The 20,279-nt window shown below is 40.3% G+C and overlaps 1 protein-coding gene across 10 annotated transcripts in view; it reads left to right on the top strand.

Annotated features, from left to right (window-relative positions):
- The window catches only part of DOCK10 (dedicator of cytokinesis 10), a 277,597-nt gene that overhangs the window by 105,660 nt on the left and 151,658 nt on the right, over positions 1-20,279 (top strand). For all 10 annotated transcript variants that reach the window (XM_053597597.1, XM_053597595.1, XM_053597593.1 and 7 more), the window contains exon 2: positions 10,216-10,335. In XM_053597597.1, the coding sequence (XP_053453572.1) occupies positions 10,216-10,335 (120 nt within the window). The remainder of the gene's footprint in view (positions 1-10,215; positions 10,336-20,279) is intronic.

The following is a 20,279-nucleotide window of genomic DNA, read 5'->3' as shown; positions in this document are numbered from 1 at the left end:
CCTAGCCAGATTCTAGTAGCCCTTGCTGCAGAAACTCACACAGGGAGCAGAAGCGGCAGCCGGAAGTACTGCTCTACTCCAGGATCTTTCCAACAGGGAGAGAAAAAAGCTTTTCTCTTCTTTGCTGGTGGAGTGGAGAGGAGGAGGTGGAGAAGTGGAATGGATTGTAGGCTTCTAACTGAGCTAGGTTGAAATATCAGTTCTTTCAGCGCCTGTGTCTCAGTGGGTAGGGCACTGGCCCCATATACCAAGGATGGTGGGTTCAAACCCGTCCCGGGCCAAAATGCAACAAAAAAATAGCCAGGCGTTATGGTGGGCACCTGTAGTCCCAGCTACTTAGGAGACTGAGGCAAGAGAATCGCCTAAGCCCAAGAGCTGGAGGTTGCTGTGAGCTGTGACACTACAGCACTCTACAGAGGGTGATAAAGTGAAACTCTGTCTCTACACACACACAAAAAGTAGTATCAGTTCTTCCATAAACTTGACCAAGTTGCTTAAGTGCTCAAAATCCAAGATTCCTCATCTTTAAAAAGAAAAAAAAGAGGAAGGGAAGGGAAGGGAGGAAGGAAGGGAGGAAGGGAAGGGGAGAGGGAGGGAGGAAGGGAGGGAGAAAGATCTTTTCTAGGGTTGTTGTGTATTAGTATCTTACGAGTTTACTTAGCCTTAACTTTTGCATTTCAAAAACAGGAGCCACTGTCTGTATGAGGGCCTCCTTTATGGCCACTCAAATCCAAATAAACATAAATTAAGAGAATAATAGTCCTTTTCTCTAAATGCTGCTCTTTGTATTATAGCCCACTAGATTTCTTTAATTGCAAGCAAGCATTAGAAATCTACTCTGTCCAGAGAAAGAGACAGTCACAGTCCAGAGAAAGAGACAGAGGAAGGATGGAGAAACAGGCTCAGAAAAGAACCAGGAAGGGACCTAGACAAGCTCAGGGGAGTGGAAAACAGGTGGTCTTGGTGATGGGAATCTCATGGGAGTACATCCCCAGAAACAAACAAACAAATCCCAACCTTTTTCTCAACTTCTGCTTTTGCCACTCAAGATTTAGAGTTCTGGGGGAAAGAGTTGAATGGACCTTATGTTGGGCCCACTCACATGCCCTCGACCCCAGAAAAACAAGACCCTCTTATAATCAAACCCACCAAGACCACTCATTATGGGAATGGGGAGACAAATAAGTTCTCAAAAGGAAATTAAAATGCTGGTATCCAAAGAAAGCAGGTCAGGTGTTGTGTAGGACAAAAACAAACAAATATTCACCGGGCATATTCAAGTTCAAGTAGCCACAGGTAGGAAAGCAAATGAAAGAATGGGTTGACTGTCATTATGGGAAGATTTATTGAAAATATAGGATGCATGTTGTTGACAGAACTATTTACACTTGTGTATGTGATGTGACATGTATATATGAACGTGTACACACACCCCACTTGATCTGAGAGTGGAAAGTTCATTTGTGTGACTGTTAAAAGTACTGAAATACCATCAGAAGTTTAGCTGGCAGCAGCTCTCATCATATAAATTAATCTAATCTGAAATACCCCACAGATTGCTCTAAGGCATTAGTTTTGCTGGTGTCAGGCAGCCTTGTAATTGGGTTGTGATGTATTTTTAATGATATTTATTATCATTCAAGTGTTTCTAGAAAACTAAATGAGACATGTAATTTAATTTGACTTAGATATTCTTGGAAATTTTCTACTTCTTTACATACCAGTATTATATAGGGAAACAGCCATTTTTAATTTTTTATTTTCATTTGCAAAATAAAAATGTGTGAATTTTAACATGGTTATAAGAAGTATGTATGGTTAGGGGAAAAAAAGGAAATAAGATTGCAAAGACCTGAGTTCAATTTAAAAGTACATCTTACATCATAAACCCTATAAGATTTATTGGTATCTTTCCTTTTCCTACTGAAATTAAGAGTTCACAAAATAGAAAATTCTGATGTGTTGAATATGATGAATTAATCATCCCTTTTCGCAAAGGACTTTATATTTGACCAACTTTAACCTGCTTTATTTCACTGAAATAGGCTAAGACATTCAAAGAGTTACTACTGGTTGATTTCTTCTGCGATTTTGTTACCAAGGGAACCTTTTCCAAATTCAAATTCATCTGAGTTTGCCCAGCTGTGTAGTTCTTAACTTTGATTTAGCTAGTGTTTTTCCATTCTCATGAAACTGTGTGGTTCAAGACAAGAGAAGGTTAAAGGGTCAGTATAGGATGGCTTATTCCTTACTTAATCATTTCCTTTTTGCTAAGAAAAACTAGTTCTGTTTTCTGAATCTCCAAAATTTGAGGTTGTCCAGTGCAACTCCCTCTGATGAAAGGCTGAATTAAGAGTTTGTCACGGGACCCCAAGTCGACAGCTGTGGCTATAGATCCAGCTGTTTGGAATTTCTCCCATCTTCCCATTTGTTTTAAACACAAATAGTGTGGGAGTTGGTTCCATTCCAATTACATTAAGGCCAAAAGGTCCTAGATTAAGTTGAGGTCTAAAGAATCCATGTCATTAAAATTTAAATTTCTTCTAAGAAATTTAATCCATTATCTTCATAACACTGAAATTAATTAACAGCTGTGTTGTTTCTAATTTGTTTTGGAGATCTCAAGATTGGAATTCTTTTTAGAGTCTCTTTCTTTTTAGAATCTCCCTATGGGTCATCACTGTGAGTTATTTGCTTGTCCATATGCCAAGATGTGAAAAGAATTTTTAAATAATTAGCCTCTGGTGCTCTAATAGAACCTCCTCTATTAGTCTCAACTACTATCTATTTTTGTTTGTTTGATTTTCTGTGTCATTAACCAGAATGATAGTTGTGCAAACTGAAGGAGGCATTCAGATACAGGATTAATTTCATTATTAATACTGAAAGTAATGATTCAGATATCTAGAAATGACAGAGGTGATTGAGAAAGAGTGAGGGAATCCCCAAAGATGCACTGCCTGTCACAAAAAGAACGTGAAACTTCTCAAAGGTAGGGGGGAAAACTCTATTTTTCATGTTCCTTGAAAAGACCAGATCTTCTAAAAAGGAGAGCCAAGAATAACTAACTCAGATAGACAAAACTGCTATGACCCCAGTGGTGAGTCACTAATTGGCTCCCTAATTACACTTAAGATTTAGAGCCCAAATGGGAGGTCCTTAGTCTCAGACTCCAGGGATTTGCCCTGGAGATTGTTCTCTCTGCCTCATTCTGTCAATCCCCTTCCTGATTAGCTCCACAGTGCTACCAAGTTCACCTCCCATCTGTGTAGGTTAGAGCTACAGAAAGAAATTCTAAGTATCAATGACACTGATTGTTCTTTAGATATTTCTGTTTGCAAAGCTAATGAGCTTATACTAAACCAATTCTAAATTTAATCCTTCTCTTTTGATCTGGAAGTATAAATACACGAAAATATTTTCTAGGCCATTTCTTAAGGAAAATAAAAGGTAGAATTTCAAAGTCACCTTTGTTTGCTGATCTGCATAATGAGATAGGTTACTTTCCTTTCCAGTAGGGTTGGAGGGCGGGTAGAGGAGCCTGATTTGACTCAGGAGATACTGGGAGAGAAAACTGCCCTTTTATGATCTCAATACTCCTCCTCGTAGTCTTAACTCGTTTGCTCCATTAGAATCATTAGTTAGCAGAGTTATTTTAAATGAAATTTAGATAATAAATATAAAAACACATAGCATACCTCCTTGAACACAGCATTCTTCCTTGAGAATTTGTTGTAGTTGGCTTGACTGGGTGATGGGTTTGTATATGTCTCTGGGCAAAATATACAGGTCCAAATAGTCATTTTCAAATAAAAGCTAATCTGTGTTTGTCTGGTATTTACCACTTTCCCATACTCCCTTTCCTTGATTTTTATGACAACATTGGCCTTTTCCCTGTGTATCTGGAGATCAGATACGTCTCTAATGTCTTGTGCAAGTTCAAGTTACATAGCCAGTAGGTAACAGAACCTTAACTTCCAAGTGGAGATTCTGGCTTCTAATCTTTTGCAACAATGACCAATGCACATGAGTGTTTAAATAACTTACTAGATGTTTATGGCTCCCTATGGAGCTAAAAAATACATTAGTTATTAAGTTGCTAATTGTGCTCCCCTTTTCTGCTGACATTAGCTTCTAGAACCACATCCATAATCTCTATTTTCCCAGGTCTACTTTCCTTGGGGTTTTGTGGATCTTTTTTAATTACTTGTGAAGCTGTTAATGGTTCAACTTTTATGTGAAGTCTCACTGTGAATTTTTTAGGCTTCCTCTCTGGTGGATTTACAAAGGGTAAACAATTTTAAAATCAAATAACTCCCCAGTGTTTCCAGGAAGGCGTGATAGTTTTGAGAAACCAAGTTCATCTTCCCACCATGGTGAAAGAAAGAAACATTCATTATGGAAAATTTGCAGAAAGTGGAAAAATCAAAATAGCAAAATCTTAAATCCCACCCAAACATAATAACTGATAAAATTTGGATCTATATCTGTATTTCTTCTTGAAATCTAAAAAATCTTGTGCAGTTATTCCGTCGTATGTCATTTATCCCACTTTTATTGATTATTAAAAAAAACTCAGTTTAGGGTGGTTATGCCATGAATTCCTCATCATTCCTTATCCAGAAATGTCTCCCCTTTTCGCTGGTCTTCCCCTTCTGGCCTCACTACTAGGCATTCAGCAGTTGAACTCTAATGTCGTAAGATGTGTGAATCTGGAACCATAGTCAAGATGACTTTGACTTCTTGCCCTCTGAGGTAGTATCCTTTCTTTGTTTTTTTGTTTTTTTTTGTAGCTTCCCTTCTTGATCATGGACCCCAGACCCCTCATGTTTTCCCCATAAAAAGGCAATCACGTGCAAAATGTCTTGAGTTAACTAACTTTCAGCTTCATTGATGACTCCAACCCCATCCTACTTTCAATGTCTTTTCCAAAGCCCATTGCAGCTTTAAGCCTCTTTCTACTACTCTTGGTTCTCTGAAAAATGTGAGCCGCTGGTTTTAAGCAGCAACTCTGGTGTCTTCACTAACTGTGCCCCCACTGGCCTGCCTGCCTTTCTGGTCCCCCTGCTATGAAGGTGAACATGTTTTTTGCATCTCACAACGACAAAGTTGCAAAGACATCCTTGTATTAATCTTGGATTATATTTCTGTTTGTTTTTTAAGATACAATCCCAGAAGCCATTCTTAGATCTAGATGAAAGAACATAAACTTATTTATTCCACAGATATTTATTGAGTGCCTACTGGTTGCTCTTTGGAGACATTAGACATCAAATACAGGTACTTTGAATGCCTGACTAGTGGAAGATTTAAATCCCACAGGCTTTAACTAGCCAACTCTATACAACAGTACAGGTGTGGTGTTCTTCCAGAGCAGTGGTTCTCAACCTTCCTAATGCCGTGGCCTTTAATACAGTTCCTGTGGGTCGCGACCCACAGGTTGAGAACTGCTGTTATAAAGGCTTCACCAATACTACTTTGTTTAATCCTATGAGGGAGCTATTACTTATGTCATTTTACAAATGGAGAAATCAAGACAGGGGAGTTTAATTAGCACAGTGGCAATGCCAGGACTAGAGTCCTGGATCTACTGTGCCTATGTGCCTACCACACTTACTGTTGCCTCTTAACAGAGAAAACCTCTCATCCCACCCCCCTTGAACTTTGGACTTTCCCAAAATAAGGCAGGTCGGTCTAGATTATGTCCTAGTTAGACTGTACATCTATTCTGGAGACACATGTAGGTTGGTAACTTAATCACATAGTCTTTCAGGGTTACATACTTCAGGTGCTTTTTTTCTTCAGTGTTCTCTCTCCACCTACCTGATTTTGAATTATAATGATGAAAACAATTCAGATCTCTGTAATGGATTTACTGTGTCCTTGAAATGAGAATCTTTGGTTAAGGCACAAGCAGTATGCATGTTTCAAACCAACTGAAGGGCTCTTGGCCTTCCGGGACTATCACAGAGGTGGAAGTTGCACCACACTGGGGGTTCGATGCCGCAGCAGTGCAGCATGAGAAGTTGTGGAATCAGTAGAGGGGAAGAAAGCATTTGTTTCTGGGATAGGCGCCCATTCTTCGTCTGTGGCATTGATTAGGAGGAGCGTGGTGGATTTGGGAAACTAGATCAAACAAATTTCTGAACACTGTATAAAAATAGGGCCTCTCCTGTGGCTCAGTCGGTAGGGTGCCAGCCCCATATACCGAGGGTGGCGGGTTCAAACCCGGCCCTGGCCAAACTGCAACCAAAAAATAGCCGGGCATTGTGGTGGGCGCCTGTAGTCCCAGCTACTCGGGAGGCTGAGGCAAGAGAATCGCTTAAGCCCAGGAGTTGGAGGTTGCTGTGAGCTGTGTGATGCCACGGCACTCTACCGAGGGCCATAAAATGAGACTCTGTCTCTACAAAAAAAAATAGGGCCTCTCCCCACTGCAGCACACCACCAGCCCCGGTGCATAATAACAGGTACTGAGGCTGCCTTTTCCCAGGCAGAGTGAGTTTAGAATTTCAAATGAAATTCATTACTCATTTGAGAGAAGGAAAATAAGAGTAAAAGGCACTATAAAAATCCAATCCAATACAGGGTAATCTTGGCACAAACTGTATCCCTGTTGGTGCATTTCCAAGAGAGACAGGCACATTAAATTCAGGAGGGACAGCCGGCCCTGTCGATGCTGTAAACGGAGGCTGCTCCACTCCCAGTTTCAGTGAGCAATCCACTGGTGCCCCGTCCTTGCGTATATGTCTGTGTCTTTGCCCAAAACACCAAGCATCAGCTCCTTTGCTCTGAAGAGAACTACTGGTTGTATAGCATGGATTCTCACCGTCCCAGGTGCGGAAAGCCTGTGTGACAACCCGGGCTGAATCCCAGGCTCTAGGTGCTATGGAAAATATCATTGCTATTTCGTTTTAAACTTTATATCTGCAAAAATTACAATACATTAAATAGCTTGAACATTCTACATTGATTAAAACATTGCCTGGAAAGATCAAACTTCACCACTGTTTTTCAACCGTTTTTATCTCATAGCACACTTGAACCCATAGTTAAACTTCCCCAGCACACTTAAATTATGTTGATCAAAAAAAAGAGTAAAGGGGAGAGGAAGAGGGATGACTGGCAGGATCTCACCTAATGTGCAGAATGCGGGGCTGTTCAGTGCAACCCCTTGGTGAAGGGCTCAAGGACAATTTAAATTTTACCTTAGGATTGAAAACAACATAACCTAGACATTTGTACCCTCATATTAATCTGATTTTTTTTTAAAGGTAAAAAAGAAAAAATATATATATATATATATACTGACTGTGCTTTGAACTTCTTTTGAAAATAACTATTAATGATCATTAAAAAATTTCTCAGCACACCTAGGATCCTCTCATAGCACACTGACTGAAAATCACTGTTCTAGAGGCCAAAACTTAGTAAATGATAGTGAAGCAAATTGGCTGGTTTTTGCAGCCCCATATCAAAATAACCTCAGTGCAGTATTTTAAACATGAAAGGCCTAATAAATATTCATTAATGGGCTGACATGTTCAAAGCCTGAAATGAATACGTCAAAACATGTCTTACCACAGATGTTTCCATGCTATCAAGTTTATTGGGTGTATCAAGGAGACATCAAGATTTGGTTTCTCTATGACTTTATTGATAACTCATGACTTGGGAGCCCTGATTTGCCTGTTGTGTTAATTTTAAGTGACATTTGGGCCCCAGTAAAAGATCTTCTTTGAAAGATTTTCTTATATCCAGCTTCTTATTGAATGACCAAGTTTGGGGCTAGTGGGAGATAAAATTTAAAAGACAGTGAGAGCCTAGGCTGGACACAGTGGCTCACACCTGTAATTCTAGCACTCTGGGAGGCCGAGGCAGGTGGATTGCCTGAGCTCACAGGTTTAAGATCAGCCTGAGCAAGTGCAAGATCCCGTCTCTAAAAAATAGCCAGGCATTGTGGCAGGCACCTGTAGTCCCAGCTACTCAGGAGGCTGAGACAAGAGAATCACTTGAGCCCAAGAGTTTGAGGTTGCTGTGAGCTATGAAGCCAAGGCACTCTACCCAGGGTGACAAAGTAAGACTCTGTCTCCAAAAAATAAAAATAAAAAATAGAAAATAATGCTTATAGAAGCCCTGTTTTAAAAAGCCCTTATGCCCTTTGCCTGTGAATTGCAACACTCACTAAAACAACACTCTGTCCTGCTTCTAATACCTGGTTTGAGGAAGGGAAAGAAAAGATAAAAGATAAAGAAAAGAAAAGAGGTTGGTAGCCTCACCCACCACAGGGCGCCATTGTGATGAGAACTGCAGGGCGTTATACACTTAAGCTAAAGACATTTTAGGAACATTTTAGACCAAATCTACGGCCTCTGTAAGAGCCGAGTGCTTCAGAACTCAAGATCCGTGGGAAAGTTTGTAATATAAACGTGTGATCTTATGGGCACAAGGTAATAGATACAATCTCTTGAGCCTGTAGCTGAACTGGACTGAAATACCACTCCTTGAAGCCAATCAAAGCCAACTAAACATAAAATAAAATTGGCACCAAACCAAACATCTGCAGCCTGCATTTGCCTTTTGAGGTATCAATTTTCAATTCTTGGAATTAAGTTTTGCCTGGGAAATAAAGAGTTGAAGCTTAAAATAAGTCAAAATAACATACTAATAGGGAGGGATTCTAGAGGCAGGGATTCTAGAAAGACTTTTTTTAAAAATTTATTTTTGTGCTGTGGAATGCTACTGTTTTTTTAATTTAATTTTAACCAAAAGCAATATAGGTACAAATGTTTTAGTTACCTGAACTGCTTTTGTGTAATTTGAGTCACAGTTTTGTGGTCCCCTCACCCGGATAGTGTGCATTGTACCTGTTAGGTGTGAATTGACGCCTGACCTATTTGCTTTCTGTTGAGTTTTATGACCAAATGTGCACATGTGTGTTGATTGACGCGTTTCAATTTAATAGTGAGCACATGTGGGGTTTGTTGCTTTCCTTGGAAGGAAGACCTCCAGTTCCATTCACGTTACTGTGAAAGCTATTAGTACACCTTTTTTTTTTTTTTTTATGGGTGAGTAGTGCTCCTGGTTTGCAGATATCACATTTCATTAATCCACTCACGAACTGATGGGCATTTGGGTTCATTCCATGTCTTTACAAATGTGAATTGTGCTGCAATAAACATTCAAGTACATGTGGCTTTTTGATAAAATGAATTTTTCCCTTTGGGTAAATACCCAGCAGTGGGATTGCTGGATCCATGGTAGGTCTCCTTTTAGTTCTTTGGGGTGTCTCCACATAACTTTCCGTAGAGGTTGTTCTAATTTGCACTCCCCCCGACAGTGTTTCTCTCTCTAAATCACCCGAGTCATGCTATAGTATCTCTGTGTCTTCTGCCTCAAAATACCTAGTGTTTCACAGCTCTTTCACCAAACAGATTATGTGGGTCTAAATTTCTTCTTTTGTTCAAATATTATGTGGGGTCTGTATTTGTATTTTGCTAAATCTAGCCACTTTTTGTGAAGGGCCTTCCAGACCAGACATTCACCTTACCTTGCCCTTAGCTGACTTAAGTATGTGTGCAACAACTTTTTTTTCTTTTTTAATTCAGAAAGTGCATGGGGAGTCTTGCTATTGGATTACTGTGTTCACATTTTTTTTTTGTTATTTTTTAAATTTGGAAAATCGCCAAAATAAATATTGACTGTTACTTTAAGGAGCTTGTTAGCAATTATTAAATGTCAACAACATTTTCTGGTGTTTTATAAGCAGATATCTTCCAAAAAAGTCTTTGAAAATCAAGGCTAAGTCTGTGTGATTTACAGACTGAGGAGAGGTGGCGGGTGGCCGCAGGAACTGCAGTGTGTTCAGGGCTGGGAGGGAAAGTGTCTGATGTCATTGATGTGGGAAAGATAGGAAATATTTTTTTCTCCCATGAGACCATTTGTAGCATCCCAATTTCATGGCAAATATGCCAGCTTCTAGGAGCCCAAAACTAACCCAGAGGACCACCCCTGTTCACTTAGGCTGCAGAAATCGGATCTAGGAATAATAGTAATGTGGTTTTGCCCTAAATTCCTAAAGTGTCTGTGACTCCATCAGAAAAACTGTGCAAGTCCAAAGCCTCAGTGATAACTGAGAAATGAAATCCAACCAGGCGTAGAGGAGAAGGGAGGGATGATACGAGCAAGTGGCTAATATTATTTTTTCTTTTCCTACAGCAGGAAAAGCCTAGGCTTCTGGAGCCTTTGGACTATGAAACTGTCATCGAAGAACTTGAAAAGACCTATCGGAATGATCCTCTTCAAGATCTCCTGTTCTTCCCCAGCGATGACTTTTCAGTAAGTCTTCTCATGCCATCTGAATTCCAGGGGGTCCCACACGTTGGGTCTCTGTCCTTCCCCAAAGATTCAGAGAGCTCAGTCCTCTTTCTGTGGCCACCTGCATCAGTTTCTCCCATCAGCCCACATCTGGCACTAGAAAAAATTCATGGGCCTCTTTAAGTTGGCAGTAACCACTGGGGACAGAGGTGGCACAGGATGCTACCTGGCATCCTTTCCAATGTCCCAGTTTCTAACCACTGCCTCATCTGGACTTACAAAGCACTTCTTCCCTCAGGCCATTTCTAAGAGAAAGCTTCCCAGGAACAGAAACCAACCAATGGCAAAGTCAGGAAACTATTGGCATAAAAGATGCAATTCTTAAAAATCACCCTGAATCTCGATCTGCCTTCATTAGGGAGATGTCGATGCATTGGGGCAAAGAGAGGCAAAAACATCTTCATGGAAGGATTTGTAGTCTGAGATACATCCCGTAGGGCATGCACACCACCACACAGATTGCTCCTTAGGGGAGTGGACAGAATAAATAAAGAGGAAATGCATTTTGGAGGCAAGCAGGATAAAGTTAGGAGATGGCAAGCACCTGCGTGTCTCACAGATTCCATATCGCTCTTCGTGGTCATCTTCAACATTTTTAAGTTGTCAGTAAATATCTAACTCTGCCAACAGAGATCTCAATGGGCACTTAGTCAATATGGCTGTTTTTTCTCTAAGGGTACTCTTAGCCATCGTAGACTTTATCACCTGAACACAGGTGACCAGGCAGCTCAAGGGCAACCCTGAGAAACAGCCACTGTTACCGTCTTGGAGAAAGATGGGCTTCAGTACCCAGCTTCCAGCTTCCTTCAGACAGCCTCACACTTCAGCTCTCTCATCTTTGGGGCAAATCTGGCTTTTGGCTTCTAAAGGGTTAATTTTTTTTTTTAACCTTCCTCCATGGATTCATGAAAAAAGAAGATATATAGAAGTTAGTAATTTTCCATTCCAAGTATGAAGAATAATGGAAGAAAGGAGACAGATTTATAAATAAGAACATAGAAATTCTTCCTGTCTACTTCTTTAGAGGTTTAAATGGCTCCTGCGTTAGTGTTGGCACATTTTGAGAGAGGCTTATCTCATACAGAAATCTCATTTCTGTAGTTGGACTCAGCCAGTAGGGCTTGAACTGCAGCATAAAGTTGAATCATTTTTTTTTCCACATCCTCATTTTCATTTTTCAGACCTGAAAAACAGCCTCTTTCTGTCAGCACCAAAAATCCCAACATTGGGAGCATCTTTTCTTCTAACTCTGTCATTCAGAAGTGTGTCAGATGCTACGTGAAGGCCTCATATCTCAAAAGGAGCACGGAGGAATGTAGATGAGTTGTAATATTTGCAGTGAATTGGAAATGAATTTATCCTTTGGCATCTTTCTGTGCTCATTTAAGTTAAGTATAGTCTCTGATTACTCCTTGATCTTTGCCATCCTTAATGGGGTAACAGAGCATATAATATAATCTTCATTTCCTCAATGTCAACATTCTAAGAAATACATGAACTATTTTATTCTGGGCCTCCTTAAAACCCTCCGTGGCTCCCCATTGCCTTCCAAATGAGGAGCAAACACCTTAGCGTGGCCCAGGACCTTCTCCAAAATTGGTTCTTGCTCAATTCTCAAGGCCATGGTCTCCCCTCCCCTCAGCCCAGTCCCATCATACAGAGTCACCCTCATTCTCAATTAGGGTAAAATACTAGCACAATTCTAAACACACCCCGAAGTATGTCATTCCTTTACTCATTCAACAAATACATAATATAGAATACTAAGTGTTGGGCATTATTCTGCAAATAGGGACACAGCAGAGATTAGACAGAAATTACCTTTTGGTGAGAAGAGTCGGGGAAAAAGTTAAACAGATTAATTAACAAGATAATTCAGATACAGACCAGCTCTGTGAAGAAAACAGGGCAGTGTGCTAGAAACTGGCTAGGAGTAGAGCCACGTTGGGCTGGGAAGTAAAGAACAGCCCCTCTCGGGAGGAAACATTTGAGCTGAATTCTGAATTCTCAGGGAGGAACAGCCATGCTAGAAACTGGTGAAAGCGTGTTTCAGGCTGAAGGAAAAGTTGGTTGAAAGGTGCTGGAGAGCTCTGAATTTGAAGATTGGTGGGGCTGGACAAGATAAGGCACTTACATCTTATTCTCAATGCAAGTGGCAAGAGACAAGCTATTGGAGCATTTCAAGAAAGGGGACAAATGACCTGGTATGTGTTATTAAAAGCTCATCTGGTCCTTGTATGGAGAACATGTAACAGGCCACAGCCCTTGGGCCATGCTTAGGTGTTTGCACTTCATTTGGAAGGCAACGGGGAGCCACATGGTTGATGCTTAGGGGATAATTGATGCCATCTAATCTTTATTTTATAAAACATCATGTTCCACAAATGTCTACCTTTTAATTAGCACTAAGGAACTGTTAAACAAAAGAATAGCGTCAAATATTATTTCTACGTAAAATTTCCAGTTTTCAAATAATATTCAGATGCATTCTTCTCCCTCTTTCCTGATCTACAAACTGTGACATGTGAGTGACCTGCTGTCGTTTTTTGCATGTCCCAGGAGCTAAGAACAATTATGTTTTTAAATAATTGAAAGAAAAAAACATAAACTTAGAAAATATATGAAAATTATCTGAAGTTTAAATTTTGGTATTTACAAATAAAGTTTTATTTGAACACTGACACACCTACATTTACCTATTGTTCATGGCTACTTGTATGATACAAAGGTGGAGTTGCCAGAGAGTTGCAATAGAAACCTTGATCCTTTATGTGTCTTTAATTTTCCTCTGATGCTTTTTGCTGCACCCATAGCTTATGTCACCTTTTAGGTGTGCTGCTGTCCACCAGCAAACTTCCACGCACTTAGCAAATGCATCATTTACTTAGCTCCTCCCTGGGCATTGGCTGACGATCCTCTGGTGGGGGTGTGAGCAGTTTCAGCTCAGCCGGTGGGAAGTAGTGCTGCAATCCCAAAGCACCACAGGATGAAAGGAGGACAGCAGTTCCCAACTCCCCACCTTCCCTTCAAATGTCCTTAATCCAGTGCCTGGCCTGCAGAGTGGAGAATCCAGCCCACTTCTATGTTTTCACGTTACCAAGCACCCACACTTGCAGCATGAATCATTACTTGGTTTGTTTAATCAATATTTATTCAGCACCCACAAGGTGCTTAATATAGAATGGCACTTCCCAGACCCAAGAGACTGACAAAAAAAAGCACAAGCCTGTGCCCTTACGTCAATGAAATGCCAGTTGATTGCAAATGTTTACAGTTAAGAAATATCAAGTTAACAGGGGCTTCATCTGGTTTTTGGTACATGGAAAAAGAGATGACTTTTTACTGAGGCAGAATTACTGCATTGCAAACCTAAATATTGAGTTTTTCTATAGTCACTTTGCTGGTCTTCAATTTTTTGCCTGGAGCCCTCCAATGGCCTTAACTTAACCATTCTCCCTGCCTTCTCCCTTGCCCTCCTCTGACTCGTTGGTGTACAGGATCCAGAGAAAAGTTTTAGAAACACAAATCAGATAACTTCGTGCCTCTGGTTCTACCTTCTTAGTGTCTTCCTGTTACCATGAGAGTCAGGGCCAGCTCCTCCCACATCTCTGTTGTCCGGTTCCTGGCGATCTCCACACCCTCATCTGCAGGCCCTGTTTCCCTGGGTCACTGCAAAGACCCCCAGAATTCCTTCTGCTCCCTAAACTGCCAAGTTTATCTCCTCTATTGGGCCATTGTGCTTGCTGTAAAACTGGTTCCCATTTTCCCTTCCTGACTCAGTTTAAAGGTCAACTCTTCAAAGAAGCCTCCTTGACATCAGCCTGCGTTGCCCACACCCACCCGAGCTTCTTTATCCCAAGACTCCACCTGCTCCTCTCTGTAGCTCTTGTCACCACTGGGAAAGAGCTCAGCTTGCTCTCTCACTTCTCTGTCCCTTGATTCTCACCATTATACTGTCACTTCCAGCAGAACACGAACATCTTCTCTCTTGATCGTTGTGAGTTTCCCCGCAAATAAAGCAGCTCTTGGCACAAATCAGATGGAAAATAAATATTTATTTCATGAATTACCTTTCAGAAACATGTAGGTTATTATTTTAGCATATAGCTTTAATCCTTTGAGTATCTTGATGAACCACTAGGCCATTCTAAACTGAAATTCCCAAGCATAAAGAGAATGAAGTAATTGGTTTTCCTTGATGAGGAGCAAAATGCTTAGATGTTTTTATTAACCCATTGGGTGCAAAACCATATGCTATGTCAAAAATTATACTTTTTTTTTTTGAGACAAAATCTTATTCTGTCACCACCCTGAAGCTGGTGGTAAGACCAAAAAATTAAGAACTTAGTCACCAAAGTATATGACTCAGTAAAGCAGGCAAATAAAGTGAAGAAGGACAGCAAGTGCTACAAAAGCAGTTTAAAGGACACGGTGAATCATATTGTCAAATGATTCAGTTCAGCAGAGGCTGGTGCAAAATAACAGAACAAAAGGTGATAAAGCCAGAAATGAGTTTCGTGCTGGGTAAAAGGTGGAAAATCCCAAGGTGGAATCATTTCTAGGAGGTACAAAACCTTGAGTGAGAAAGTTGTGATGTATGAAGCTGGAAATACCGCTCACGGAGTAGGAAGATCATTGACCACCGGTGTTTCAATACTGTCCCCATCACCAAAAGTCCCCCATTGAAACTTACATTTATGAGGCACATCTGGTGATCTAAGCTGCTTATACCAGGCACCAATATGAACAAGAAGGAGCCCTTATCCTTGAACAGTTAGACTTTCAACAATGGGCACTGTTATGTTCAAAGTCAAAGATCTGTGTCATTCAGTGAACTCACCTGTCAAAAGAGTTATGTCATCTGCTCAGATTCTGTCTTCATATCAGCTGGGCAGACTGAGTGTCCCAGGAGGGCCGCCTGCACTTTTTATGGGCTTACTATTAAAACAGAGAGAATGGTGGATTTCTTAATACACCCATGGTTTGCTCTCTTCATCATGTATCTTTGGCTATAAAAAGCAACTGGTGTGCGGGGACTTCCAGCATAAACCACACAGGTCATTCTAGGAGAGGAACCAGAAAGACTTTAATGTATTTTAAATTGCAAAGCAGAAAGGTCATGAGGTTTCTCTCTTTGTTGTTTTTTTTTTTTTTTTTCTGAGACACATCTTAACATTTTATGGGAATCTCAATCTCATTTTAATCCGTGGCTACTGAGCCTAAAAAGTGGGCTTTAAATAGCTCGTGCACGAACACTGTAATTGCAGTTTGAAAGCTAAGGAGTAGTCTTTGCTGAATTAGAGTCTAAGTTATAATATTCCTCTCATTTACAAACTAATGAAGTTAAGATTGGGAAAGGCTCTTACACCAGGATGTAGAACAATCATGAGGACAGAAATCAAACATAAGCACCTTGACTTCTGTGGTGGGTTTCTGTCCAAATAACATGCTTTTGGCCAGATGCTTCAAAATGTGCAGCAAGGTAGGGGAAATATTAACTTCCTGAATCCCACAAAATATTTTCAAAAGGATGCAGCACCTATATGAAACCTGAGATTTGTAAAGTATGGGAAAGGAAAAGGATTTTCTGAGAGACAGAGGAGCATGTGAGCGGAGACCCCACGCAGGAATGAGCTCCACACGGCAGGGGCCTCTCACCCAGTGAACTCAGACTGAAGCTGCCGAGCCCCTGCCAAGGGGAGGTCCTGATGCAACAAGGGCCATTGTGTTGTTGGAACACTGTGTTTTTATTAATGCTCACATTTTTCCACATGTACGATGTTTTGTCCTTACCTCTTTTGAGGAAGTGTGACACATTTTAGAGCCTGAGAGATGAGTCACAACAAAAGAAGTGAAATGACTTGCATGGTAGTTTGTTAGTCCGAGGGCAAAACAGCTTGAACAGCTTCATATGTAGTTACATAACATATACTATAGACTTGGATACTGGGATGCTGAGTCTCCATGCTTGAATTTCTTGGACTTGTGGACCACTTTTCATTATGTGTGCATTTCCTAATCAGTTTAACTCGAGCAAAAAAACAAGGGCCTCCTCTTTAAAGCACAATGAAGGTACTAAGGTTATATTCTCATGTATTAAAAAGGAAAAGATAAAATCACAGCAATAATGTTTGTCTGAATGTGTTATAAAGTGTTTCTCAGGCAACTCATGTAGCATAAGTGTCTTCTCTAATAGGATAAAAGGCAATATCAGCCTCTGAGAAATGCAGGTGAAGATCCTTTTTCAAATGCGCTTAGGTTGGAAACAATGATAAGTGTTAGTTAACAGTTCCTCTTGTAAGGCTTGTTGAATTCTCACCTTAAACTGATCGATTGCTTTAGAATCCTCATTTTGTCCTCCTTTTTTGAGGGGCTGGAACCTACACTACTGTCAAAGGAAGCTTTTCCTGGTCGAGGAGATAGGAAAAGCAGGAATTGTTTTTTCAGAGTTTGACATTGGCCCTTAGCCAGTTGAGAAATGGCCCCAGTGTGCTTAGAATGAAGTCTTTTGTAGCAAGTGTAGCTGGCAGAATGGTGGCTGCAAAAAAACCACAAAGCTACTTCTACCACTGCAGGGTAGAAGAAGCCCGAAGGAGACAAAGGCCACAGTCGAAGATGTCTGAATAACATGGACCTGAAATTGCAGGCATGGGGCTGCATCCATGATTTCAGGACATAGTTTGTTTCCAAATGCCCGATCTCCAGACAAGAGGCTCCTTGTAAAACCCAACCACTAGAAGAGAAGCTCTGCTGGGTTCCAGTGCAGTCTCAGATCCATTTCATGCTGTTTACTGAGCTATACTAATTGTCGACTAGAGGGTTTATAAAACAGAACAGGAAGTTTCTTGTGGCCAAGGCAATTTGTAATGGTCTGAAAGCGTCTAATTCTCAGAAAAGAAATTCTTTGTAACCATATCAATACCCTCGCCACATGATTCTAGTTTTCTTCTTATTTGATCAATTTATTTTTGCTTTCGGTGTTGTTAAGTGAACAACATTAAAGAGTTTTTAAAATGAAAAGTGCCACAATTTTTAAACTTGAAATGTGTGGAAGCCTTTTGTTTCTCCAGACAAATGCTCCAGTATTATAACAACATACAACTCAGGTCAGTAGCATGTGATAGGCGTGTATTAGACATGCATTTCTTTTCTTATACCTTGAACATTCTGTGCAAGATATTAGATATGCAATACGTGCACATGTTATAAAATAATGTCAGGTTTATCACAAGGTCCTTCCAGCATGATTCAGCCATAGTCATCTTATTTAGTGAAGAGTCAACGTTATTTCATAACTAGAGGTAGTCAGGAATCACTCATAGGCCTTACACACGTTAGGCAGCTTTCATTACTCACCTGAATAAAATAGCAGCCTCATATTTTGCATAGGAATGTTAGTTTATGTAGCTGGGGGGCCGTCTTTGCTATATGACATTACTAATGAAACAGACATGTGATTATTATCCCAGAAACCTGAACCCCATTCAGGAACTTAACCATTGAAACAAAAAAAGCTTCTTCAATTAGCTAAGTATTCACTTTATTTTATTATACCACAGAGCATTGATCATAAGGGGACAGTATGTTTACACAGACAGAAAAAAGAGTGGTCACTTCACATGTCAAGCATGATAGACCCAATGCAGGTCTTATTCTTTATGTTTTACTTGACTATTATGTAAGCTTAATTTTAATGTTACTCTACTCTCTACCTAACTTAATGTATTTTAGAGCAACTATTTTTTTAAAGCCGAGGAAATAATGGACAACTCTAAGGGGATAATGGGAAAGAGAAATCTCTTGCATCTTTTTTATATGAAATTTTTATTAAATAATGGCTATAATATAGAACATATTTTGAATTAGAGAAAAAAATCTGATGTTCCCATATCTGATTATAGTATGTAATATCTCCTGGGAACCGAGCTATATATTTGCAAGTTGCCTGTCCAAACAGGAAACAAAGTCATCCCAGAAAACTAAATCTAGCAATTATCTCTACAGCTCTGTGTAGACCTGAAACTTCACCTTCTACTCTAAACTTTCAACAGCATGGACTTATGGTTTATTTTCTAACTGTGTGAGTAACATTGAAGCAGCAGCTTGAAAAAAGCATTTCAAAGAGAATGAAAACTGTAAACTGTAAATAGTAAGATCTAAATCAGCTCTGTCAGACTTTACATGGGAAGTGACAGCTTCCTGTGCTATCTACATATCTCCACTTGCTCTCTGTACCTGTACGTGGTTTGAATTGGTAGCCACAGCCCTTCCAAACTGTTGATACATCTGCAGTCAACTCCTAGGGCACAGGGAATTCAGTCTACAGCTGTGTTTTAGGATGAGCACTTTTTATTATAATGTGCTGTACTAAGAACAGGGTTTTATCATTACTTTTTATCCTTGAATCTTGTCAGATGCCAGTGACAGTCTTTCTCTTTCCCAGTGTTCAAACCCCATGCTTCCCCAAACGCGCATGTAAGCGCACGGATGCCCTCCCGCTAACACATCAGATACACACTCACACATGCACAGGCATGGGCGTGCTGGCGACCCTGCACACGCTCACATACAACACCCCCTCCCACCCCACACACTCATCTCACAGCCAGTCAACCGCACACGCTCACATCTGCCACACACAGCACTCACACACCCTCACCACACACGCACATATTCACACTCACACTCAGTAAATTCGACAGAGAAATCTTTCAGCATCCCACTCAGAGCCGAGGTTCTAGCAGTGAACAAAACAGACAAAATGTCTTGCCCTCATATTGCTGACCTGAGGAGTGAAGAAAAGGAGGATTTGAAGAAAATAAGAGTCTAGAACTGGAAGAAATGGGATGAGGGGAGGGATGCTGCCTCTGGTGGCAGAGCTGGCAGTGGTGCTGTTAACTCGGAAGACGAATTCCCTGGACCCTCTCCTACCATCTTCTCCAAAACTATGGATAGTTTTTAAGATTCTCATCTATTCCAACAACTGATCTAGAAAAATGCCTTTTATCGAAACCAGCTTAATTGAGTGCTTCAGAAGCTCTGATGAAAACTGGTGATTTGTGGATGTGCAGTATACAAGATCGCAACTGTTGGTGCCAGGGCTGTGGCAGGCTCAACCCTCAGCATCCCTGTAACCACCAAGATGGAAAGACCAAGGGAAGCTGATGCCTGAGGATGGAAACTTGCTGTTTTAGGGCATCTCATACTCCCCAGCTTCATGGGACTGGAGACATGTAAAGAAGAAATAACCTCTGAAATTCTATTTTAGATATTTTAAGAGATACTTTACATATTTGTTTATGTATGGTCATTTAATAAAATCTTGTTTGTTTGCATGGAAGTTGAAAAATATTTTGCTCATTTCAACAAAAACACCATAAAGATGCCATAAACATGACTTATTTTCTTTGAGGTTCAGATTTACTAAACGCTCTTTCTTCCCTTCCACCCCTAACTGTGGATAAATGCAGACACGTCTGTATACACGGAGCGAGAGAGAGAGAGAGACAGAATGTGCTTCTAAAAGGGGCTACATTTACCCTGGTGACATTGAAGATATTATGTACAAGAGTATTTAAATAATGCTGATTTTGTACATTTTTTATTTCAAATTTATTTTATCATTAACGGCATCAATGAAAAAAGATTCCAAAGAGAAATAAGCTAAAGTGAAAACATAGCCATGCCCCAATTTTTGTTTTCTTCAGGGAGCGAAACTGACCTTAAAATTATGTATGAACTGTACTTAGAAAACAGTAACTGTAATAATAATGCTCCTTGTGGGAATTCAAGGAAACCTCTCATCTTTTCTCCTGGAGATTCAAATGGCAAGAACTACAGAGGTTTCTGTCTTCTGTTACCCTTAAATGCTAAGATCTAAACAGCTTCCCTTTTGTGTTTTCAGT

The sequence above is a fragment of the Nycticebus coucang genome, chromosome 7, assembly GCF_027406575.1.
Source record: "Nycticebus coucang isolate mNycCou1 chromosome 7, mNycCou1.pri, whole genome shotgun sequence".
NCBI classification, from domain to species: domain Eukaryota; kingdom Metazoa; phylum Chordata; class Mammalia; order Primates; family Lorisidae; genus Nycticebus; species Nycticebus coucang.
This window is presented reverse-complemented; position numbering and strand designations above follow the sequence as displayed.